Source organism: Cynoglossus semilaevis, chromosome Z, assembly GCF_000523025.1.
Source record: "Cynoglossus semilaevis isolate Cse_v1.0 chromosome Z, Cse_v1.0, whole genome shotgun sequence".
NCBI lineage: Eukaryota > Metazoa > Chordata > Actinopteri > Pleuronectiformes > Cynoglossidae > Cynoglossus > Cynoglossus semilaevis.
Genome location: NC_024328.1, coordinates 308,122 through 333,988, shown reverse-complemented (window position 1 = coordinate 333,988; position 25,867 = coordinate 308,122). Strand labels below are relative to the sequence as shown.

The following is a 25,867-nucleotide window of genomic DNA, read 5'->3' as shown; positions in this document are numbered from 1 at the left end:
AATCATTCTCTGTGAACTAATCTTTCGCCGTGAACTAATCTTTCCCCGTGAACTAATCATTCTCTGTGAACTAATCTTTCGCCGTGAACTAATCTTTTGCTGTGAACTAATATTTCGAAGTGAACGAATCATTCTCCGTGAACTAATCTTTTGCTGTGAACGAATCATTTTCTGTGAACTAATCTTTCGCCGTGAACTAATCTTTCCCCGTGAACTAATCATTCTCGGTGAACTAATCTTTCGCCGTGAACTAATATTTTGCTGTGAACGAATCATTTTCTGTGAACTAATCTTTTGCCGTGAACTAATCTTTCGCCGTGAACTAATCTTTCCCCGTGAACTAATCTTTCGCCGTGAACTAATCTTTTGCTGTGAACGAATCATTTTCTGTGAACTAATCTTTTGCTGTGAACTAATCACTCTGAACGGACCATTCTCTGTGAACTAATCTTTCGCTTCGTTCTCGCAGATTCGTTTCATTTGTCACGTGACAGAGAGCGCGGGTCTCTCTTACTCTCATTCATCTTCACATTGTGGTGTGTTTTTCTTTATGTTTTCACGTGATTTAATTGCTTATGGCGTTTTGCGTGCTTTATAGACTTTGTCAGTGGAAGCAAACCATGTTGCCTTCAGTATTTAGTGTCGGAGAACCGCAGCCTTCTTTCCAACGCCCACAATAGGGCTAAAGCGCCACCTGCTGTAAAACGAATGAAATTATTCGTTCAAGATTCGTTCACGACTCGTTCATTTTACTGTTCGAGATCAAAGATCCGAATCAGTAAAAAGAGTCGGTCTTCCCATCACTAGCTACGGGGTAACGTTAAGACCAAAAAGGTTATAGACAAGAAAACAAAACGCGATTTACGTTTCTTTTAAAATCACATCAGGAAGCGGGAAAAAACGCTAGTTGTAATGTCTTTATTTAAGGTCCTTTCTTTAGCTCTTTTTATACAATAGAACAAATCATATGTTATTGTGGTAACTGTGGAAGTGATTTCTTTTTGTACCAGACATTAAAAAATTAAACAACGTATTTTTCCCATCATGTATTTTGTTTGTCTGATTTTTTACATCTTAAATATCTGATCTAAATTATATTTATTATAAATTGTAATTATTATAATTATATAATAATTGTGATGCTTTTCCCTTCAGAATAATTTTGAAAATGAATTTCATTTCTGCATTTTTCAAGCCTTCGCAACTGTTTCCCACCTTCACCTATTAATCCAATCATCCATTTTCATCCGCTTATCCGTTACCGGGTCGGCAGTCTCATCGACCGCCACCCTAATCACACTGCACCCTACCAACCCTCCTGAACCTTCCTGCGGGTGGTGAGTCCACTGGAAAGTACCAACCAGGATTTGAACTTGTCCAGGAGGTGAACCCTGGGGTTCCACACCAATGACAGAGACATTGCCTCTGGGCCAAAGCACCACTTACTTGTTAATTCCTAAAATTATTCTAACCAAAGGTAAACTTTTAGTAAACTAAAATTTACAGTGAATCACGATTTTAACCTCTGTTTATGACACAAGCTGGGTCCATGTGTAAAAATAAATAAGCATTTAAAAAGAAAACAGTTTAAATAGGAAACCCACACAGTGTGTCATTAGACACAGTAATAAAACACATTTGTCTGGTCTAACTTATACATGTTTTTCTTACAGTGGCTCTTCTTTTACCCTAACCCTAAGATTTGACTTAATCTACACCTAAACTAACTCTAGAGTGATCCTAAACCAGTGAACAGCAGCTTTTGTTGTATCCCCAGAGATAGCACTCAAACACAGACACGCGCACACACATACACACAGGGAGAACAGTAGTTTCACCTTTCTTTCTGCTGGTGTCACTGTAAATGTGCAGGGTGGACTTGACAGCCTGTTTCTTTCTTTCTAGAGGTAAGAGTGTGTCCGATCTGAAGCCATGGCTCTGCTAATGGAGCACCAGTTCAGGCAGCTGCCAGCTGACAGACAGGTGGAGACAAGACCCTTTCTGGAGGCTGTGTCATACCTTCCACCTTTTTTTGGTAAGTTGCCTTACAGTAAGTTTCCACAGTGTGACATAGTACTGACATAGGTACAAATATATGGGGGTGGGGGGGCAGTCATGGCAATCTGAGATACAATAATCCTGTCTTTCAAAGTAACCTGCAGTAAAGTCAAAGTAGTCTGATTTTAGTACGCATCAGTGACGTGCGGTGAGGTTCATGGCTGGTGAGGCACTCACTCCTCTGAGTCAGATTTACAATTGTAAGAACCAAAAAGAGCATCTTATTTCTCTTGGATGGTTCATTGGTTTATTACCAGGTGATGTTGTTGGATGAATAGTGAAATAAGGTGAAATAAGATCAATCAGCATTCCTCTTTGAATGACACTGAGACCAACACAAACATATACACAGGAACATATATGTCCTACAAAAAACGTTTCTTTTATACAAATAGACAGAACCACCTTCTTGTGTCTAAGAAATTCATATTTACTGTAAACAAATTAAATATAGAGATGAGTGCAGCACAAATTTAATTTTGACCTTCAGTTAAGAATTCAGCTATTTTATAAACTTTAAATGTTGGTGCTTTAATCAAAGGTTGTCTATCAATTAGATAAGAAAAAAAAAATTAGGCCAGAAAGTTAGTTATCAAATACTTGAATTTTTTCTACTTACTCCCATCTTATTTTTTACGCTAATGGACACTAATGTTTAGTGTCCATTGTTCATTCGATGCCAAATCGATCCTTGAATTTCCAGACGTTTTTAAAGAAATCTGTCTTTGAATGTACGTGGCTGATCTTTGATGTCTGCTGAGGCTTCTTTGCAAATGTTTCAGGTCACATTATCCTGAGTTAGTCCAGACGTTATCACACAATGAGAATAAAAGACAATGAAAGCAGTAATGGTGGTTTTTTACAGGACAGCCACACAGCCAGTCTGTTCGTTTGTATCAGTACATTTAAAAAGAACAACTCTTTTGTCCCGTAGTTTGAAGCTAACCTAAAAGCTTTAGCTCCAGCGTTGGTCTTCCATCACTTATCATCTTCTGTCTGGACCGAAAGTCCAGTTTTGAGAAATATTTACATCTTGAAATACAATCCATAGTGAGTCGGATCAGGCAGAGCATAGAAAACGCTGTTCTTCACCTACTCGCTCTGGTTTAGTGCTGACTTTCAATTGTCCGTTGACGCCAGCTGTAGAGCACCTGTCTGTCCACGTACGACCCCTTGAGGTGAGGCAGAGTACTATTTGCCTCCCCTGCCGACTTTTCTCTGCACTTTATTGGCTGGAACAGAAACCTTTATCGCAATGGCAAGTGAGGCACTGCCTCCCCTGCCTCCCCTGACCGCACGTCACTGCTCATCACATACAATTTGAACATATAAATCTAAAAAGAAGGTTTTGTGGTGAGGTACAGCGACCATTTCCTTCACCTGTTAGTTTCACATTTGTGTTTACAATTTGTTCTACTTTGATTAACTGACCCAAAACTGTTGTGAGGCAAATCTGTCGCAGCACTTGTGCCAAGTCTAAGGAAGCAGCATTGCTCTTTCTAAATGATAATCTTTTTTCAGATCAACTTTCAGCCCATTGAGCTGTCCACAATCCTTCAGCATGCATAATTTAATCCCCTGGCCTGGATTTTAAGTTGTGAAAATTGATTAGTATAGTGTTGAGTTCCCCTTGCCCATTCAATGGTAGCATGGTGCATCTTTGTGTAGCTTCATTCTGTATTAATATGCCAAAGGACCTCTATTGAATTTGCTATGTGAAACCCTTGAGAGACATCTGCTGGCAGCATCAGGCTTTTCCTTTCTTGACATCTTTGTTTGTTGTCTACGTGCTTTGTAGGCCAACTTTCCTACAAGCCACTTCCACAGTGTGGAGTTTTATTTTAAATGACCTCTCCTCTTCCTCTGCTTTGTATTACAATTGTTTAATTTAATTATGCAGCACACCTGTAGTGGTATCAGACTACATTTAATCGCACAGGTGCAAGGCTTTCACTGCTCAAAACTAGTTTAATAAAGAGAAAAATATTTTTATTTATAATGCATTAGACACTAGAACTAATCTGTTTCTCTACATTGCATTATCTCCATTGTGGAGACTATAGAAAGAACCTGCAAGAACATGCAGCTCTGTCTGAAACCAGATCTCATGCCTTCAGAGTTGTGACGATGCATCACGTCAGCACAGCAGTGTGGACTTTGTCATCAGTAGTTTCCACTAACGGCTTAGGGGCTGAAAGCCGTCTGCTGGGACAGAGGCTGAGCCAGAAGCCTGTGTGCGGTTGGCACCAGTGATTGTGCCTCATTGTTCACAGGTTGTCAACAAATACACAGTGGTCTAATTGAAAGACACCTAATGATAAAACAGCCAGGATGGGTCTAATTAAGCCTAGGCCTAAGTAGCTACATTAACTGCGCTTTCAAGGGTCACAACTACAGCCAAGACTATTACTGAACTTGTTAAAGTCACAAGTTAAAATATTATAGAATATTGTGGAACAGAAGTAAATAAAACTCACAATACTCCAATGGTGGATCCTAGGAGATTTGTTTCAAATAAATAATCACCAACAGAACTATTGGAATCATAAAAGTACACACCTTCTTCAATACTGCAAGTACTGATATATTTAACAACAAAGATGCTAAATAGGAAACCAGATTGCCCTATGTACCACTAGAGAGAGCCCACCTCTGGTATGGATATTTTGAGTACCACTATTCTAGAGAAAATTTAGCTCATAGTAAATTAACAAATTTAAATATGACTTTTTTTCAGATTTTATGTCAATTTCTCCATTCTTTTTCATGGCAGCAATGCACAAAAATTGACTGATATTTTTGTTACAGAGCTCAAAAGAAAATGTACGATTGCAACCAAATGTCTGAGGTAAAACATCAGTCCCAGAACTTATTTTAGAACAACTGGAAGAGACTTCACATTCACTGGGGTTCACACTTTGTTTCTAATTCCTAAAAAATATGTAAATAATAACAACTGTGATACTGCATACTCTGCACATGGAACACTGTGTTTATTTAATGTGTATGGTTTTTTAAGGGGCTTGAAGAACTGCCATTTGATGACTTTCACATCCAAGTCTTGTGAAGGAAAGTTACTGTAAATCTACTGGTTTTTCCCAGTGCACTGGGATATTCCTGTGTCAGTGACAAACTTCAGTGTTTTTTCCTGGTTGTTCATTGTGAATACAGAGTTGTCTAATGGTAGCCAACAGAAAAGCTGACATCTACTCAAACCAGAAGCTGGACAGCTTTTGAAGTGCTGCGTTAATTAGTGTCAGCTGTCTAAATAAGAACAGTATAACATGACACATCATTTGTATGAGACGTTGTTCTTTACACACCCTGTGTAAACATTTGTCCTCAGACTGCCTCGGTTCCACTATTTTTTCACCAATTAAAGCTGACATAACGGGGAACATCACAGTGAGTATGACGATTCCTCAATATGTGGAGGCTAAATAAGACCGTGATACTGCTATTATTAAAGTTTAAATTGTTTGTTTGAATTATCAGAAAATTAAGGCAGTCTATGACACCAACCCAGGACGGTTCAAGACCCTACAGCAGATGGTGGAGGCGGAGAAGGAGATGTACGGAGCAGAGTGGCCCAGAGTTGGAGCAACATTGGCTCTCATGTGGCTGAAAAGGTCTTAGAAACTTCACCTGTCTATATATACATTGTTGATAATGCTGTTTAGGTTCATCTTGTTATTCCTTGTTTTACCGCTAGGGGTCTACGATTTATCCAAGTCTTCCTTCAGAGCCTTGTGGACGGTGAAAAGGACGACAATAACCCAAACCTCATTCAAGCCAATGTCACCAAAGCCTATGAAATAGCTCTGAGAAGATATCACAGCTGGTTTGTGCAACAGCTTTTCAAGGTGTGGTCTTTTTTTAACATTTCTACGTCAACTATGTCTTAGCTCGACCTGCAAAGTCGTTGGAAAATCACTGCAGTGATGTATTAATGTGACTTTTTATTTGTAGGCAGCTCTTTATGCTGCTCCATACAAGTCTGATTTCCTGAGGGCCCTCTCCAAAGGTCGGGATGTCAAGGAAGAGGAATGCATGGAGAAAATCAAAAAATTTCTTGTCAACTTCTCTGCAACTGTTGATACTATTTATGAGATGTACAATAAGATGAATGCCGACCTTGACTACAAAGTCTGACTGCTGGCTGTCCCACTTTCCCTCACCTCTCCTCCAAACAAACACTCTACATTCGACTCTTGTACAAACAGACCTGGCTCATTTACAACCATCTGACAGTTAACTGTAAGTGTGTTTGTCATAACTCACTCACAGGGTGCTTTTAACATGTTTGGTGAGTCCTTTATTCGACTTTTATGCGCTGCTGTCTGAGACCTTTTCTGGGCATCATATTTTTGTCCTGTTCAAGATGTTGTTAGATCATGAGTATAAATAAAATATCAGCACCTTAGCTGCACTCCCTTACAGCTCAGCCTTCTGAACATTGAGTCAGTGCCATTGTCTTCAAACTGCACATCATAGCACATCTCACTACCATCCCATAAATATTTTCTTCTAAATCTGCTACTACATTACATGACTTAGATATTGGCTCCAATCCATCACACTATTAAAAGAAATCAGACAAAAATAATAATAATCAAAAAGCACAAAATGTAGCTTATAATTTGTGTAAAATAAATAACAAAAAGGCCACAGAAGCACAGAAAGCTGGATATAGTTTGGTGTTATTGTCTACTACATGTTGTTTTAGGTGTATACCCTGGAATGCTTGCATGTGATGCCTTTTCTTGTTGAGATTAATATATTTTGCGTGGTTTGCACTGTTAAAAATAGTTTGCAATAAGTAAACTACTGTATGTATAACAAGTCATGTGCTCGTTGTTTTTATCCTACTCTCTACAAAGTTTAAAATAAAAAACATATGCATTCCCACTAAGACCAGTGCTAAACAGACACAGGCCGTGTGTTTCTGTCTTGTACAGACTCAAGACATGGAGAAGTCCATAACACGAATAGACGCTGCATTAGCAGCGCCCAGTGGCCGTAACCGGCACCTCGGCCTAATTTTTTTGTTGGCTCTTACTTGAGGCAACGTTGTCCCACCCTAATGCCGTGAAAGCATCCGTTGTTCTGTTGGACTTGTGCGGACACATGAAGCGGAGAGGAGCCACCGTTAGAAGAAGTCCGTTTAGACGAACTGGTTTGGTGTGAAAGTTTTCAAACTATGGACGTTTGTTAAAAGACAACAAAGGTCAAACTTACATCAAGGTAAGTCTGTTTCTTCTGTAATTATATATATATTTAAATCTCATAGCAATTACGAGTAGGACAGAAGTCTGAACTTTGGTCAAAATGTAAAAAAATAATATATATATATATATATATATAAATATATGTATTTACAGTTGTGTGTGTCATGAGCTGCCCTAGGTATTCTGTTACTTAAATGTGGTTGACAATTTAGGCAATACGTTTCGATTATCTGTGTACGTTCTCTGTCGTCCCGGACATTTTATCCAGAACTGAAGAAGCTTCTTAGATAAGAAAAGAAATGTCTTCTTGAACCCAAGTCCACTTGGCAACTTCTTCACTGCTTTATAAAATAAAAAAAAGTTCGAACCTTAAATAAGGGGTTACAACATTTTTTTAAAGTTCACAATAAATTTTTTTTTCTTTTATTCGCCATTTCCCTGTTCATTCAGAGATTAATTTTGTATTTCTTTAAAATGTGGTCATATAGCAGGAATATCAAAGGATAGTCAGCTTTACAAGCCTAAAATCTACTGATATATAATTCCCTAATCCCCCTGTCCCCTAATACTTATTGCACAGGCAATTTCAGGTTATATCTAGATGGATAACGTTCAAGGACAGTGGAAGCCCAGAAAAATAAAATAAGAATAACAAAAAATAAGCAGAGAGAAACAAGACATCAACTGAAAAACACATCAGTGAACAAAACCTGTCAAACAAGTGGAAGGCTCTGTATTAGTTTGGGGATTCATTTTGTGAGTATCATGTACTGTGTTATTGGAGATAGGTATGTTAAAAAATTAGGAGCATTATTATTCATTATTTGAAAAAAAGTTGAATTATACCGATCTCCAGGATTAAATTCAGGTTATTATAATCACACCTATAAGATTATAAGAATTGTGAAGTACTGTACAGTACATTACTGCATTGAGACAACATAAATCCAGTGGAATTATTCCAGGATTGTTATATCTAATATTTTTCTTTTTACTGAGGGATCTACTGTGTTTGTTTACATTAGTGTATAATTTATATTTTATTACATTTCAGGGTAACACTAAAGAAAACTCTCTCTGTACGTAGACTGTCAGGATCCTCTGTTCTCTGTTTTGATATGGATAATGTCACATCAGCAGCCACAGAACAGGAAATCCAACAGCTCAGAGGACACATTAGCGTCACACAATTAGAATCCTTAACAAGTTAATTAAAGCTTCCTGAACCAATAGCTGAAAGTATCTGAGTTTCATCTCCTACATGATATTTTATTTTCAGACCCTGTCACCTTGACAGTTAAAACACAGAGCTTTCCCTCCACAGAACGACTTCATTTTCTGTTGTAGACCCTGTTATAACAGCCTGGAAAGGCCAGACTCCCATTGTTCCTCTTGTCTGTTTTACTATCAAATGCCTGCTGAAGTATAAAGGTATGATAATCCAACGTATTAGACTGGGGTATGAGTCATACCTTTTTTTTGCCGGACCCCTGCTCCCCTGTTTATGTTACTCCTAACAGCAGGGTCTGGGCTACATCAGCTGTCAATGTCATGAACAAAGTCAGGAAAGACTAGTACTGGAGAGGATGCACAGGAGGGTCGTGAGGATGTTGTTTTATACTGGTGCTCTTGTGATAACACGGTGTGAAGAGTGTGTTTGAAGACACTGAGAGACTTTGAAGCTCAGAAAGACTCAGCTCTGCAAGCCCCTCATAATAAGTAATTCATGCCGTGGTCTTTCCATGCGCCTGGTGTCAAACGGGTGGTGCGATTCTACGTTTGAGATCTAACAAGTTTTTTGACCAATGAGACGACTGCCCTTGTTGCTTTTGGCATTGGCCCTTTGCTGATTTCCCCCCTAAATGACAGAGCTCTTATGTCTTACTTACACAGAGATTGTTTTTGTCTGTACCTGTGTGTCAGGAATCTAAAGAAGAGACTGTCTCTTCTCTGTCTCCACACAGGGAGACCACATGCTGCAGCAGTGTCACTGCCTCTTTCTGCTGACCAGGAATTTCACACACCATTGTGATAAAAGGGATGAATGAGGTGCAAGGAGGGGGATGGGGGTCACACCTCAAGTGTTTGTACCTAAAATGTTTTTTCACATTCGGATAATGTACTACATTTTTTGGAAATTATTTTTGTATTAATACAGTTTTGGTACAGCATTGACTTGGTTACCCAAATATTCTGTAGAACTGTATCCAGAACTATATCATTGTATTTTTTCAGGGTCGTTCTGTTCTCTTCAGAAGGGGCCACCTTGCCTTGTCCAAGGCTGACACCTTGACTTCTGTTTCGGCCACGTCTAATGTCTCGGAGGACGCGGGTGATGGTGTGCCCACTCAGATGCTGGACTCTGATACCGTGTTTCCCCTGTCGGAGTTTTCACACTTGTTTGAGAGTGAGGATGCCACTCCCTCAACCCAGGACACAAGTCAGGATTCCACCATAGAGCTGGTTCAGCCGGGCCAATCAACAGACGGTAGACAAAACCTACGGATGAAATTCCAGGGTGCTTTTAAGAAGGGCATTTCCAATCCAATGGACCTACTGGAATCTACAATATATGAGTCCAATGTCGTCCAAGGGCCCAAAAAAGCTCCCATGGACTCACTCTTTGACTATGGTACCTATGGACACATGAGCAACCAGAAGAGACGCAGGAAGAAGCTTCCAAGAGGGTAAGGGGAGATGTAGGAAATAAAACATGTTTGCTCAGAGAATCACTTTTTGTCCAAACAGTAGTGAGCTACACTGGACCTTTTGCCAGAGACAAAAATACCAGTTTGGAGAAATGCAGTCAGCACAATATGAGTCTTCCACAATGGCCGCTCTGTAGACTGAGGAGTGCCACATGGGGAAGTGTGTACACACAAACACACACTGCTCTCCTTCATGCAGCCCCTAGTCTGATCTAACAGAGAACATGTTGTTGGTTCCCCAACAGACGTTGAGGTAATATTTAGGCTGCTGCCTGTTTCTGCCTGGTCCGTTACACATACAGGTCAATTTACCAAAGCACTGAAATGTGTGAGTGAATTAGTAGTAGGCGGTCAGTTCAGGGTTCAAGGTCATCAGTATATTAGAGGAAATGATAATCAGGCCCTAATTTTTGTGTCTTCTTAGAAAAACTGAGACGTCTGCAGAAGATGACCCGAGCTCAGACCGACCGAAGGTGGTAAAAACATTCAACCGCTCACTGCTCTTTGACTGTGTGTCACGTGGAGACCCCGGAGCCCTGGAAGGCCTGCTGGAGTACCTTCAAACTCACGGCAAGAGACTAACTGATGAAGAGTTCAAAGGTGAGACAGTAATGGTTGGGTCAACTAAGCCTTCCTCAACCACAGACTCTATGTATAAGAGCATTTACTACATCATTCAAATTTGTGTCTTCCACTACCCACTTGTGTGTGTGTCTGAAGTGGGCTCACTAGAGTAAATGTAGAGTAAAGGTGCAATGGTATTGATCAGAGAAATTAACTAAAAGGTCAAAACTAAATTTAATATATTTAGAAACAACAACAAAGTTTTTTTGTTTTTTTTTAGCAAAACAACTCACTAAATTCACAAAGTTAAATTCTGAACACACTTGTTCATTTTCTAATCATTCATATTCAGTGTACCATTGTAAATTGAAAATAAATCAAAATGATTAATTTAAGTCATATTTTATAAATTTTCTTTAAAAGCAAATTTAAAGTTTGTTTAAAAAGTATGTCTAACATCATTGAATTATTATGAAGTACCTCAAAGCCCAACCTATATTGTAGTACTGCTACATCTCTAGTCTTATATTCTGTTACATAGGCAAATGGGGCACGTGCTACTGTTGGCCCCTCGTTAATGTTTTCAGCCAAAGTCTCTGGTTCCCACATACATTCAGTTAACAATCATCAGCTGAACTGAAGAAATACAGTCAGCTTTTCTTACAACATTTGCTGTCATTAGAATTAGAAAAGTAATTGCAATCCTAAATTAACGTCCGGTTAATGTGAACACTTTTATTTCTGTAGCTGTTACATTGATCCAACACAGAGAACTTATTTTACTTTTCCTGCAGTTTCAGTCACTAGTTGCTACTGTTTGCTGTGTTTAATATCTGTCCCTCAGGTCTCTGCTAGGCCTTTATCCTGAAGTGACTGACTTCATCTGGGCGTATTGCCCCTTGACCTTTGAGCAAACCCCTCTCTCCTGTCTGCTATTTTCTGCTGAGAGGATGTGAGAAGGAAAGGTGGAGTGTGGTCACAGTCTTTGTCCCACAAAAGCCTGTCACACTGAGTGGTTCTCCTTCAGGATCATAATGAGGAGTAGAGAAATATCACAGCAAACTGTCGTCTCGCTGAGAGACTTTGGCAGAACTCTTCGTATTTTTACTAGACACTTAAGATAAAGAGTGCTTCTGTTGACTCCTGTCCATTCTATTCTGAACCCTGAATGTGACATTTCCCACAACCCTTCCTATCATCCCGTATTATATTATCAGTGAACATGTACAGTGTATTACATTTTAAATTACTACATTTGGCAGTGGCTGTTTACCCAGGCAGTTTAAAAAACATAAATTAATAAAAGTTAAACAAGCATAGTGGATAGAGCATAGAGATAAGTGGGTTAAATATATGTTAAATAAAGTATTAAACTATATTATTCCATACTATACATCATGGAAAAAAAGCACAGAGAAGATTAATGTACAGTATAAAGTGAAGAACGTTGTGATGTTGATAGCAGAAGAAAATATATTTTTTATGAGATTACTATAATAAACTAGATGAGTCCGGCAAATCATCAAAATTATCCTATTTTCACCAATATTAATTCATTTGTAATCTATCATTTGTGTCCCAGAGCCCTCTACAGGTAAGACATGTCTGCCTAAAGCCCTGATGAACCTTTACGGAGGTCAGAACGAGACCATCCCACTGCTGCTGGACATCGCAGAGAAGACTGGAAACCTCAGAGAGTTCATCAATTCACCGTTCAGAGATGTCTACTACAGAGGTAGGAATTGGAGCCGCAACAAGTCAACACGTCAGCTGCTCATTGTTGTTGTTTGTAACTAGCAATGGTGACATGAATATAGTTGTTGTCTCTGTTTTCACAAATAAGTCTTGTCATTTTTTAATTACAGAGACAACTGACAGTTTTTCCATCGTTCTACTTTTTATAGACCAACTAACAGCGCAATTAAACAAACAGTCGCAGATGTGACATAATAAATAGGAAATCATGAGAGAACGTCTTGTAAAGGAGGATTAAAGCTGTTGTTTCAGTTAACGTTAGTTAAATCTAAATGACAGCTTTATTTAGATTTTTATTATTGTTTCATTTCCAGGCTTAAGATAAAAGCAAAGGTCATTTTTTTTCACTTAGAAACTGCTTGTATTGATAAATAAACAGTCTTTTACATTGACATCAACACACGCACACCAATACACGTGATGTGAGCATCAGTTAACCATTATTCTGACTTTTAGGAAACACTTTTCATTTACTGATATAAACTTTTTTTTTTTAAATACTGATGATTCTACCATACCAATATTAGCCTTATGTGTGACCAAGACACTTATTACCAGGTCTTCAGCTGTAGATTAAACAGAATATATCTGTATTTTTTTCAGGTCAAACAGCCCTGCACATTGCTATAGAGCGTCGCTGTAAGCAGTACGTGGAGGTACTGGTAGAGAAGGGAGCTGATGTTCATGCCCAGGCCAGAGGACGGTTCTTCCAGCCTAGGGATGAGGGGGGATACTTTTACTTTGGTAAGGACCCTTGTTAGCTCCTAGCTTCTGGTAATTCTGAGTTAATGTTTTCTATTTATACACAGACTTTTAATGATAAAATACATTCTTACTAAGTCATGAAAAGCTGTTTCCGTTGTCTTCTGTCTCATGCCTTTAAGATGATGTGGTGTGCCTGAGATTTCTATGACATATGAGTCTCTTTTTTTCCTGCTTCGATCGGCTCGTTCTGCCTTAAAGCTAGACTTCCTGCTAAACTCATAAGTACAGTAGCAGTATTCTGTCTTTTAAATCATCGAGTTGGCAGAAATGAAATAATCAGCTGCCAAGAAAAATGATTTTTACCTCACTCACCAGCCTAATAACTTTTTTTTACTGTTAGTCAGAATGGAAGGGACACTATTCCCCACCCTTGCACTCTCTGTTTCCATCTCAACAGTTTTCCTATTGTGCTTCAAAAAAAGGCATTAGGTCATGTGTTCTTAAAGTGAAAGGTGTCTGTGTTCTGCAGTGAAGAAAAGTAAACATTCACTGTAGGTGGGGATTGCTCTGAACTATATACTAAGAAGTATAAATAAACCTTACTGTGTTAAATACAACGCTGCCCTCTGTTGGCTTTTCCTGAGAATGACTACCGTCAGGTCGCTTGATTTCTATGTTAAGGATACAGTACGTGTTTTATAGAATAAAGAACCAGGCCATTAAAATGAATAAATCATGCCTAAAGCAATCGATGGGTTTGTATTTATTTATTTTATGTCAGGAAATATACAGTAAGTAAACTGCATTGCTAATGTCTTGGACAATGTCAAGGATTTCAGAATAGCTCAGAGGATAACACCTCTGATACTGGTGCCGGAGACCAGGGTTCAAATCCCGAGGTTTGTGGGACCTGCATTTTTACAGCCACAATGGTGTATGTAAGTTGTACATGATCTTCAGAAGAAAAATGCACAAAATGTAACAATGAAGCACCAACCTCATGTGAAACCAGGGATTTGAACCCTAATATCCTGCACCAACATCAATAGTTTTCCTCTGGATTATTCTACTACGGATCTTGCAACACCAGGAACTTGCATCTAGATGAATCTGGTTCACACTAAAAAACACTCACACCCCAAAAAAGCAGTGGAAGGGGAAGCACTGTGGAATAAAAGTGTTAGTAAACAAAGACAATGTAGGTCCTGCTCCAGCAGGCAAATACAACAGTCAGGTCAAGGTGATGGTGCACTCTGCTAGTGAGTATAGTGCTGAACACCTACTAACTAACTGACTTTATATCTTTTTTTAAATTATAACTCTAGTTAGAGGGCTCTTGTTAGCTCTATTTTCTTTCTATGGTACGTTTTCATTAAATACCATAGTGCACTATGGTTGAAGGTATAACCTTTATTGCTGTATTTCTTTACCCAACCCCTTTTCAGAAACGATTTACTTGATATCATTAATGCATTAAATTCTCCAGTCGTGGCATATAGGAGACAATTTCTATTTTCACTTAGCATGGTTGTCACTTTAAACTGCCAGTGTGTCCTGAGAGTAAATTGTTGGAGAGCTTTGCAGTGAGGTGAACGGGGAACCTGGCATAGCTGGCAGCTAATGGGATTTAGACTCACGCTAACACTCTGCATGCACCCGTGCAAATCCGTGAAGACGAGCCTTTCTATGTGAGGTGACAAAGTAATCTGTCACCCATGGCAACTGCTCATTTTCAGCTGCTGCCTTTGGTACCGGGAGCCTCTCTGCGCCCCTCCCTTAAACAACTGCTAATTGTGCTCCTTTCATGACGAGGATTTAAGTCACATCTTTGATCTTCTTTGTTTAGAAACTCAGAAACATACATGTGTCATTAGCAGCTCCTATTGCATATATGGATTGAATAACTGTAGTGTTTCTGTTTATCCAGGTGAGCTGCCGCTCTCATTGGCTGCCTGCACTAACCAGCCTGACATTGTGCACTACCTGACTGAAAACCCACACAAGAAGGCCGACCTGCGACGCCAGGATTCACGTGGAAACACAGTACTGCATGCCCTGGTTCACATTGCAGACAACACCAAGGACAACACACGTTTTCTCACCAAGATGTACGATCTGCTGCTCATCAAAAGTGCAAAGCTCTACCCAGAATGCAGTCTGGAGACAGTGCTCAACAGCGATGGCATGTCTCCTCTCATGATGGCTGCCAAACTAGGAAAAATAGGGGTAAGTAAAGAGTTAGAAAAAACATTTTTTTTTAATTTATATAACAACATTTAGCAGCGTTTCCAAATTTCTCTAGATTTTTCAACACATTATCAGACGGGAGATTAAAGATGAGGAAGTTCGTCATCTGTCTCGGAAGTTTAAGGACTGGGCCTACGGTCCGGTCTACTCCTCTCTTTACGATCTGTCTTTCCTGGACACGTGTGGAGAAGAACCCTCCGTGCTTGAAATTCTTGTTTACAACAGTCGAAATGAGGTGAATTTTCATTTTTGCCATTGGTGTCACAATAAGTGTATTAAACATTTTCTTTACTTCTATTGTGCTTTTGTAGTCTACATGAGCACTAAAAGAAATTTTCATTCAGCAATAAGCATTACCTATAAGGCAACACTCAGAAACTTTCTCATAAACTTCAAGTTTAACAAATCAAATCAGCTACTGTAGCTCCACCTAGAAATATTACACTACCTTCATCATCAGCGATGGTGAAGAAAAGCAAATACAATGTCATAATGTGATCCCACTACTTACTACTCCAAAGACAAAGCTGTTTCAACAAAATACTGTTCAATGTTTAACATTTACACACTAGTTAAGAAAAATGTCAAAACCTTCCTTCTCTGACAGAGATAGTTATCAAATAAATTGTGCATGTGTTACAGTTTCAGAAATGTCTCTGAAAGTGAAAAATGTTTCTGTCAATACTAGAAAATTCAATTAAATCCATTTTTGACTGCTTTGTGTTTCTCTGCTTACAAACAGACAAACTGGTAAGCATGTCCATTGTTTCATCTCGTCCTTTTAAAGATAATGAAAATGTAATGGGTTTAGGATTAAAAAAAAAAGTATTTTCCTCTATGACTCTGTATTTCTGCTCTGATTGTTAGAACCGTCATGAGATGCTGGCAGTGGAGCCCATCAATGAGCTGCTGAGAGCCAAATGGCAAAAGTTTGCTGCAGTCACCTTCTACATCAGCGTGGTTTCGTACCTCATCACCATGATCATCTTCACCCTGGTGGCTTATTACCACCCCACACATGGAACAGTGGGTGTGAAACTGAAAACTGTAAAGCTAGATTGTTCTCACGCTGTGTGGCTATTTATACAGTCCACACCACAACAGCAAAGTAGTTATTTGCAGTGTGTGGGTTTTCTAAGATAGACAGTAAATACACTGTGTACAAAACTGTGGTGTGTAGTGCATTTAGGATAGAGACTATGAGCTAGCCTTTTAGCTTTGCACAATTAGCACAAGGACAAGAAAATATTACTATTATACGATGAACACCGTATTATTTGACAAATATTCAATAATAAATCAAGGCTTTTTCATGGCCCATATGTCACATTCTGATAATGTCACACACTCCCACCCCCTGCCAAAAAGGGATAGGTTTGATTAAGAAAAAAATGGAACATTATGTGGGCACAGAGTGTAACAAATTTTGATTAGTCTAGATCCGAGGTCGCAAACTCAAATGAGTGAGTGCCACTGTTGACACCATAATTTCATGAAAGTTCCACCAATGCTCAATGTTTCAATGGTAACAATGTTATCTTTCCTTTTACCTTCCTTTCTACCTACCCTTCTTCCTGCCTTGCTTCCTCCCAGCCTCCTTACCTGTACAAATCATCCTCTGACTACCTGCGCATGGCTGGGGAGATCATCACCTTGGCGTCAGGAATCTTCTTTTTCCTCACCAATGTAAGTCATTGTTTTTATGAATTGGCAGCAGGTTGTTTTCATCATTCACCTGCTTGATAAGGCTTTTTTTTAATTTCTCAGATCAAAGATGTCTTCCTGAAGAAGTGTCCGGGTGTGAGGTCTTTATTTATTGATGGATCTTTTCAGCTGTTGTAGTAAGTCCCCCGTCTCCCTTATTTCCTTTTGCTCGTCCAAATCTCATCCTCTAATTTCTGTCACATCTACGAGGCACATGTTGTAGTTTTACACCTTAGATTCATTCTATAATCAGAACAAAGTATAATAAGTCATCGACAGCCACTAAATTGTGCATCTTTCTGTCATTAATAACAATATTTCGTTCTCCGTCCCCTGTAGTTTCATCTACTCTGTACTGATTGTAGTCACAGCTGCTCTCTACCTGTCTGGCATTAAAGCGTATGTGTCTGTGATGGTGTTTGCACTTGTCCTGGGCTGGATGAACACACTTTACTTCACCAGAGGCTTGAAGCTCACCGGCACATACAGCATCATGATACAGAAGGTCAGTTACTGTGGCAGAGAATTCATCAACAACTAAATATCACCATTCATTTGTTATACGTGGTCTTATTTGTTTTTTTTGTTTTTTTTTAAGATTCTTTTTAAAGATCTTTTCAGATTTCTGCTGGTGTACGTACTCTTCATGATTGGATATGCTTCAGGTAATGTAATGTCAATATTTCATCTAGCCATCTGCACTAAGCACTAACAGAATCTATTTTTTTCTCATTTTTTTAGACACACCCTATATCTTAACTTAGAAAAATCTCACGGCACACCACCAACAAATGTCAGTTAAATATATGCAATGAAGAATAATGATATTTTGATGAAATTGACTTAGTCTAAAACCTGGGCCTGTTTAGTTGAAGGCAACACTCATTTATTTGCAGGCATTAAAGAACGGAAGTGATTCAACATGCTCTTAGTTTTCATGACCTCAGTTTGAGTAGAGTGCATAAATAGCAGTATTGAAGAAATAACCCTAACCACGTTCTCACCACTCAGCCCTGGTGTCTCTGCTGAACCACCTGGAACTGATTGTGATGGAGGTTGTCCCACCTATCCCGACTGCAGGGACCCAGACACTTTCAGTGCCTTCTTGCTAGATCTTTTCAAACTGACCATCGGAATGGGAGAACTAGACATGATCCACAGTGCACAGTACCCTGCAGTCTTCCTCATTCTACTGGTGACCTACATCATCCTGACCTTTGTGCTGCTGCTCAACATGTTGATCGCTTTGATGGGGGAGACAGTAGGACAAGTGTCTAAGGAAAGCAAGAAGATCTGGAAGCTTCAGGTAAAGTGGACTTTATGAATGATCACTATCATTTAGAACTTTTATCACTTCAGCCAAAATCAAATCAATCAAATAAGTCAAATAAAAATGGCAAAAAAAAACAAAAAACTAAAAAAACAAACAAACAAAAAACAATGCTATGTATTCATAAAAATGCACAGTGCAAAAAATTGATGACAGCCTGTTAGTGACTCTACTCTTAGTAGGTAGTCCTGTCTGTCAAGATGGTCATGTATCCATAGAGTTGTTATTCACTTCTTTCTATTTTTTATAAATGGTCCTTAATTAGGCCTATATGTTAATTTAGTAGATAGTACTTGTAAAATTAATTTAAAACGTTGACCTTATAATTAGACAGGGTGAAAACAGGAGACAAAACATTATTTTAATTTACACTTTAGCATGGTGGTTTAAAATGGATGGTGAGCAATAACAATTATTATTATTATTGTTATTATTTATTTTCTCTTTCAGCAGCTACATAACATGATTAGTATTATAGTCATCAGAATTCACATGAGTTATCATTTAATAGTCATCCAGCTAATACAGTGAGCAGCAGTGGATGTAAAAGTGAACAGGCTAAATATGTGTTTAAATAATTTTCACCCACAGTGGGCAAAAACTATCTTGGACATTGAGCGATCATTTCCAGTTTGTCTCCGCAAGTCATTCCGAGCTGGTGAGATGGTGACTGTTGGGAAGAACTGGGATGGGACACCTGACCGTCGCTGGTGCTTTAGGTATTGTGGACAAATCAATATCGCTGTCACTCATCAAGCAACCACTTCAGTGAAATCTGACAATCACTCTATTGTCAATTCCTACCAGAGTGGATGAGGTTCACTGGTGTCACTGGAATCAGAACCTGGCTATAATCAACGAGGACCCTGGTAAGAGTGAGACCAGCCAAACCAATGCGCTGCAGCAGAACCGTGGGTTAAGGAGAGGTGAGATTCTTGCCATGCTGTCATCACGAAAACAGTGTCAACAGTAATTACCTTTACCGGTCACTTCATGCTGCCACAGCTAAAGGCATTAAGTTCCCTTCATTGATATTTGCAACAACTAAGAGCCACACAAGTGTATCTAATAAAGTGGCCTGTTGGTGTGGTTGATGTCTTTCTGTCACTCAGGCTGAAAAAAACCACTCCTTTTTCTATCTTCTTCCAGACCGTTGGTCCACAGTGGTCCCACGGGTGGTGGAGTTAAGTAAAGGTCGTGAGGCAGTGATAGAGATGGAGCCCCTGACACGACGACGCTGATAACTACACAGCACCAGTACTTCTCGCAAAAGAGGCAGCAGAGAGCTATCAGCATCAGTGACAAGGCTCTCCTGGGAACAGTTTAGTCAATCAGTGCACTCATTTGCACATGCCTTCCACTCCAAACCAGGTTTCATAAAAATCTCAGTCACAGAGTGCAGTAGGTGACAGATCTAAGAGCACACAAAGACACTGAATGGACAAAGTCTTTAGATAATTCAATCAAGATATGAAAAAAAAAAATAGGAAATTTAAATCCTTATGCTCACAGAAATTAAGAAAATGGGGCATTAGTGATAAGATATATTTTTAAACTAAATCTAGGCTAATGTATCAATACAGGTCATTGTCTTTAGGAGCTGATCACTCAGGGATTAGAGAGTCAGTGTTTAGTCATCTCTATTCTAAGCATAGAGCTGCAGAAAACATAATTATGGGTTTCATTATAGCAAGATATACAGCATAAGTTCTGTATGATATATTAGCATTTTAAACAAGACAACAAAAGCTTTTCACTGATATATAATAAATACAGTTTTTAGAGAGGTTTGTAACAGAACTATGTAGATACAAACGCTATATTTCTGTGGAAATGTTTTCTTTAAATGCAATAAAAAAAACTGGATCTAGAATATAATTCTGATCACATTATTAAATGTGTTAAATAGGTTTACCAAACAGTAGTTGTATTGTATTCTTAGGAAGTGTAACAACTTCTCTGGACAAATGTTTTTTGTTCTTTTCAGGACAACGTTTTTATTCAGGAAATGCTTGGGGAAAAAAGTAGTACCGTAGCTTCATGTATGTCAGCTTTTAATTGCTTATACATATTACCTGAGGTCAGTATATAATAAGTAAAGACATTTTAGACTGTATATGTAGGATTCAATGTTTTAAGCTTGGTGTTTGGTAAATATAGTAAAACAGGATATTAATAACTTTTATTTTTTATTTTACATTTTTGTATCAAACAGTTTTATTATTGTCAAAGTCTCAGGCTGTGCAGCTTCCATTTTAACTGAAACAATACACTGTGCTAATTTCTGATGTGCGCACCATTATATGAAGACAAAGACATTGTTTGCAACAAAATGGGCATGATGAGCAGGTTGTAGTTGTCAAGCAAATGGGCAAACGTGAGACAATAGCCTTCCGTGTTATGTCTTGTCTTTGAATTTCCAAAGTTATTGTTCCTTTGCAGCTGGGGTATTTGCATAATCAACTCTGGGGCCTTGCCATTATGTACTTTCCTCTATTTGCTGCAGTACTTTTGTTGCAATTGGCTCATTGCCCTATAGAGCATCTATTTCCTATGTGTCTCTACTGTATGAATGCGTATATTCACGTTGTTACACTACAGCACGACAGGGATTGATTAAGGGCAAAACAGACCATGGATTTCATTTGGACTAATTTGTTCCTTCTGAAGGTCACAGGTCATTGTTCACTCTGTTTACGTTGGTTGTATAAAGAGACATGTCTGTGCAATTTGTATTGTTTGCACATTTCAGCGCAGAAAAATAAAGGCAATCTTATTTATACAATGTGGAGCTGGCTGCCTGAATACAATCTTTGAATATAAAGGTACCCAAATGGACTCAGAAATGAATGTACATGTAGGGGCTTCAAATGTTCAGTATCCAAAGAAAATATAACTATTAATTATTTGACATTGGTTTTGAAAGATTATAACTTTATTTATAAGGCTTACATTATTTTTTTTATAGGATAGCGAAATTCAATTAAACTCAAAAGGCCTAATTGCTTATTAACTGATATTACAGTATGTTAATGGTACTAAACTAAATATCAAGACTTAGTGCAAAAGAGATGGCTCTGTTTAATAATTATAATTACCATTAACAAAAAATGATACTAATTCAATTTACAAATACAATATATTAGCTCAAAATCTTCCAATAAGTTATATTTATAATTTTAAATTACCAGTTACAGTTCGTCCTCTGGCCTACTGGTGGCAGCAAAGATCTTAATTCCTCTGCCTTGTCTCCCACATCTCTCATAAGGGAAGAGCAAGAGTTACAACAACTGGTTCCCTTGTACATGAAGACTGGAGCCATTTTTTTCTGCTGCAGCTGTAAATATTTCATTATCAACGTTAACTGTTAACGTGTTTCTATAATAAATTACACTTTACAGAAGGCAGTTGACTTGATGTTTTTTTTTTTTTTGTGAATCTCAGATCTCCTTGACCTTGTCTGTAACACCTGGCCCATAATTATGGGCTTTTTTGCCTTTGTAATGAAACCACAGGCTAGTATCAATTTAGCGCTTCATTGCTTTTCACCTTTAATAGTAACTCCTTACCTTTCATTTTCCACTCAATGAGAGGTAATTCTGGCTGTTTCTCAAAGTCAAGAAGGATCCTTGAACACTTGCATTTCTAAGTAGTCAGGTCATTAAAGCAAGTCAACCCAAGGATGTTTCACATTCTACAAACAGAGTCCTTGCTACAGAAGCTGAAATAACAATTCATTGAGTCAGCTCTTCTCTTTTACCTGTATTACCACAGGTAAGATCATATATAATAAACTTTTTTGTGAAATATTTTGAATGTTATATTTTACACCTGTGTCACTGTGTATTTACATTTTGGTTTTCTTGCAACATTTGTGCAAAAGCACCTGTAACATAGACAACTTTTACATCGGTGATCATCATACAATGTTCACTTTCTGAATTTCATTAGTGAATAAAACAAAACATTTAGAAATAAATCATACAATTATGCACAATTAATTTGATCACTTTAAGAAAAAAATAACTAGTACATTTATAATAAACAGATGTTTAAATTTTTAATGTTTTAAACATGGTAGATCCTGAGCAATTACATTTAAAACTAGGGTTAATGTAAGGATCATACCAATATTGAGTCAAAAAGTATAATGTAAATAATTAGATATTCAGTTTATATGAGTAAATATGTATTTAGAGTTTTCAACGTAGGTAGAACACTTTAGCCTGGTCATTTGAAAAGAAGCTCTCAAGGCAAAAAGAGTGGACACCCGTGGTTTAGATCAACCTCTACAAGAGAATGGAGTCCTTTCATCTTGTGGGTTTTTTTTTTACAACTAGTTTTAGAAAACTAACATTTGAACTGACACGGTGGAGAATAAAAGTAAGAAGAACCTAAAAGAACAAAGAATGTTTGTAAGTAAAGGCACTTAAACGTGGCATTAAAGTATTCATGTTTTTTGTTTAAAATAATTTCCAAAAATTATTTCCAAAAATTATTTCCAAAATAATAATAACTTAAATTAGACTTATTTATTAATGAATAAACAAACAAACAGTAGAATCAAGCAGAAGCCCTGAGTCTATTATAGCACATATTTATGATATTTGTGCACATTGATCCTATGCTCTGTCTGTATTTTTTCTTTTCTTAGTGATCTTGACTTATAGTGATGAAATGCTGCTGACATTAGATCAACGTTTTTCAACCTTATGGGTCATGACCCCATGTGTTGTTGCCTCAAATTTAAATGGTGTCACCAGAAATGTCCAGTAATTAAAAAAAAAAAAAATCTAATAAAATATTTTTCAACGTTATTAATTATTATTCTTTGAAAAGTGTGGTTAAAACACCATAGACAATCTTGAAAAACAGTATTAGTTCACTTCCACTCTTTGTTTGCAACACAGTATAACAAACAATATCAAAAACTAATTCTAGAAAAAAATGTCTCTGGGTTCACCAGAAATTTGTGATGTCAAGATGGGGATACAAGCTAAAGTGCAAGGGAACCACTGAGTTAGATCTAATATGTATATATTTTAAAGGGTAACACCCAAAGTTATATGTGAACTTTTGTTATAACAAAATATATTAACATGCTCATAGACCAGGACAATGAACTTTGTTGGGATGCAGCAACCTTTGCAGGGAGCTGATATGGAGCTACATGCTTGCTTTGAATTAAAACCTTCTTTACAAAAGTAAAAAAACATTTGCTCATACTACACATTTAATTTTGGCAAAATACACATTATTATTTATTATTATAAGCAACACGGCTGTCTTCACTTCTCACATAACTTCTCCGCCTCCTCCTTCTCTAAGTCCAGCAGCACCGAAGGATCCGAGGAATCTCTTGCCACCTCAGAGAAGAAGCTAATCCTCTTTGCCCCAACTTTAACTGGGCCACTAATCCTCCAGGTTTATCTAAGTGGTGAGCACCTATAGTGCTGCTGACAACTTCGGTCCGCTCTCCTCCCTGCAGCCTGTTAAGTAGGGCATGGCTCGGTCCTGCAAGTGTCTCTGTCAGCAACTCTGGAAGCCCACATTTATACAGGAAGTTGGTCTGTTAACAAAAATGACCCATTTGCTTTCAGCATGACTGTGCTACCAATGTGTCAGGATAAACCCTTTAACTGCCTTCATTTAGTTACAGCACAAAAGGGAAAGTGGACAGTGTGACCCTAAGGTCTGAAGTAAACTAACTAGCTCAGATATTGGCAGTACAAATTGTTCAACTATTGTCCAGCCAGTAAAGCTTCAAGGTGTTTAGGCAGATGAGACACCAGTGGATACTAGACTGGACCTGGGCCAAACCGGGCAACAATCCAGACTGTCTGACGGCTTTGAGTGCAACAATTACTGCCTGCAATCCAGGACCTGACACAGTGGACCAAACCTGGGTACATATTGATCACAATCTCATGAATGATTTGACAAATAAAATAATGCCACAGAGATGAATGGCTCACTGCTGAATCACACCCTCACTTTAAAATTATGACCTAAGTCAAAAGAGCAAGAGTTTTAAGGCAGTGCTAATTCTGCTTCTTGAAACAGTTCCTTGAAATCCCTCCCCTGCTCTCCAGTGAAATATTCCACTAAGGTGTGGTATTTCTAAATTGAATGAGCAATCAATGGAAGCAGTGGGAGATGAGAGGCCAGAGACGTATTGGTCAGGAGGCGTGTGAGATGACCTTTTAGTTCATCTAAGTTGAAATGCGGCCGCTGAACCTGAAATGATTCAGAGTTTCTAAACTGACAGCCGAGGGCACGGCAAAGCGTCAGCCTGCTGCCTGGCTTCTGTGGGCTTCTGTGATGATTTATTGTGAAATTGCCACAGACTAAATGTAGCATGCAGGTGAATGGGTTTTGCTAATAAGAGAAGCATTTCTGCTCCACAGAGCTCTTTTTCTGTCTGAGCGAGCATGTATGAAATCAGTGTGCGGTCCCCCAGTACCACACACCCTGATGGAGGCGGCTGGCTCATCAGTCTGCGCCTTATCTGATGTTTTAGGTGGGTGGAGAGGTTGAGAGCAGAGAAAGTAAATGAGGGAAAGTCTCAGCCTTGGGTTTGTCAAGGTAACTGTGTTGTCGAACATTTGGTTCAAGTCTGTGTGGAGTTTTCTGAATGTGTGTAAAATGACTGTGACATTGTGACAGAACTCTGCGAAGGTTGTCCCGTAAACTTATAATGCTTAGACATTATACAGTAGCATAGTTTATATTTGATTGTTGAAGTTGTTATTATGCAGAAAGGCATAATTAAGGTAGCCATTGTTTTCAGGGAAGTGATGAGCTGCAACAAGCTTTTTCACATAGTGGTTGTATAAGGTCAGAAATGACATATAAACTGATAAAAAAATAGAGAGACAAGCTGTTTAAATATGCTTATAACCTTTTATCATGCTATGATCTCAAAAGAAACCATACATTTCAGATATTACTGTGGCTGTTTTACGTAGTGGTTGTAAAAGAGTAGTGATAGATTTATACTTGATCAGACTGAAATAAGAGTTATTAGACATTGTAGAAGGACCATTCTTTGCAATTTTTTTCTTAAAAATTGAAAGATTAGAGTATTTTGTGACAATGAACTACAGAAAAATTAACCTTCTTTAAGTCATGATATCTTTTGCTACTAATTTTCTTAAAAAAAAAAAAAAAAAAAAGCCACAACTGATTATTTCCTATTAGTTTAAAGAAGGAGTCTTGGCTGAACTGGCTCAGTTGGTACTTGCAGTGACTGGCCTTTTTTATGACTGGTTTATCATATTTGAAAAAAATGCTTATGCTTTCTTTCTTTACCATTTTTATGTTTAACCACAAATCAAGTGATGTAATGGCAAACTGATGCAGAAGGTGAAAAGGGTAAAGTGAACAAGGCTATTTAAGAGGGGTAGCATATGGTGCTGATGTGTGACTCCTTAGGCTAATATGCTTAGCATCATTACAGTAAGGTCTTCAAATGCTTTAAGGTATTTACAAAGAGAGGACAGAAGGAAGAATAGACGATGGATGAGTGAAGCAACAGGACAGGTGTAGAAGTTGCTTTATTTACGTAT

The 25,867-nt window shown here is 38.2% G+C and overlaps 2 protein-coding genes across 2 annotated transcripts; both read left to right on the top strand.

Annotated features, from left to right (window-relative positions):
- The first annotated feature begins 1,699 nt into the window (after positions 1-1,699).
- Positions 1,700-6,588, top strand: gltpa (glycolipid transfer protein a). The gene is made up of 5 exons (XM_008335534.2): positions 1,700-2,035; positions 5,405-5,463; positions 5,554-5,687; positions 5,771-5,921; positions 6,028-6,588. Exons 1-5 carry the CDS (start codon positions 1,933-1,935, stop codon positions 6,208-6,210), a joined length of 630 nt encoding a protein of 209 aa, XP_008333756.1. The 5' UTR covers positions 1,700-1,932; the 3' UTR covers positions 6,211-6,588.
- Positions 6,589-6,835: 247 nt separating this feature from the next.
- trpv4 (transient receptor potential cation channel, subfamily V, member 4) lies at positions 6,836-21,170 on the top strand. The gene is given in 18 exon segments (XM_008335533.3): positions 6,836-7,302; positions 9,251-9,335; positions 9,522-9,973; positions 10,419-10,594; positions 12,141-12,293; positions 12,917-13,057; positions 14,946-15,244; positions 15,321-15,500; positions 16,133-16,291; positions 16,859-16,951; positions 17,033-17,106; positions 17,309-17,474; positions 17,568-17,634; positions 17,981-17,998; positions 18,001-18,275; positions 18,891-19,018; positions 19,107-19,225; positions 19,449-21,170. Coding segments are annotated over 17 exon segments (2,601 nt in total). The 5' UTR covers positions 6,836-7,302; positions 9,251-9,326; the 3' UTR covers positions 19,541-21,170.
- Positions 21,171-25,867: the final 4,697 nt, after the last annotated feature.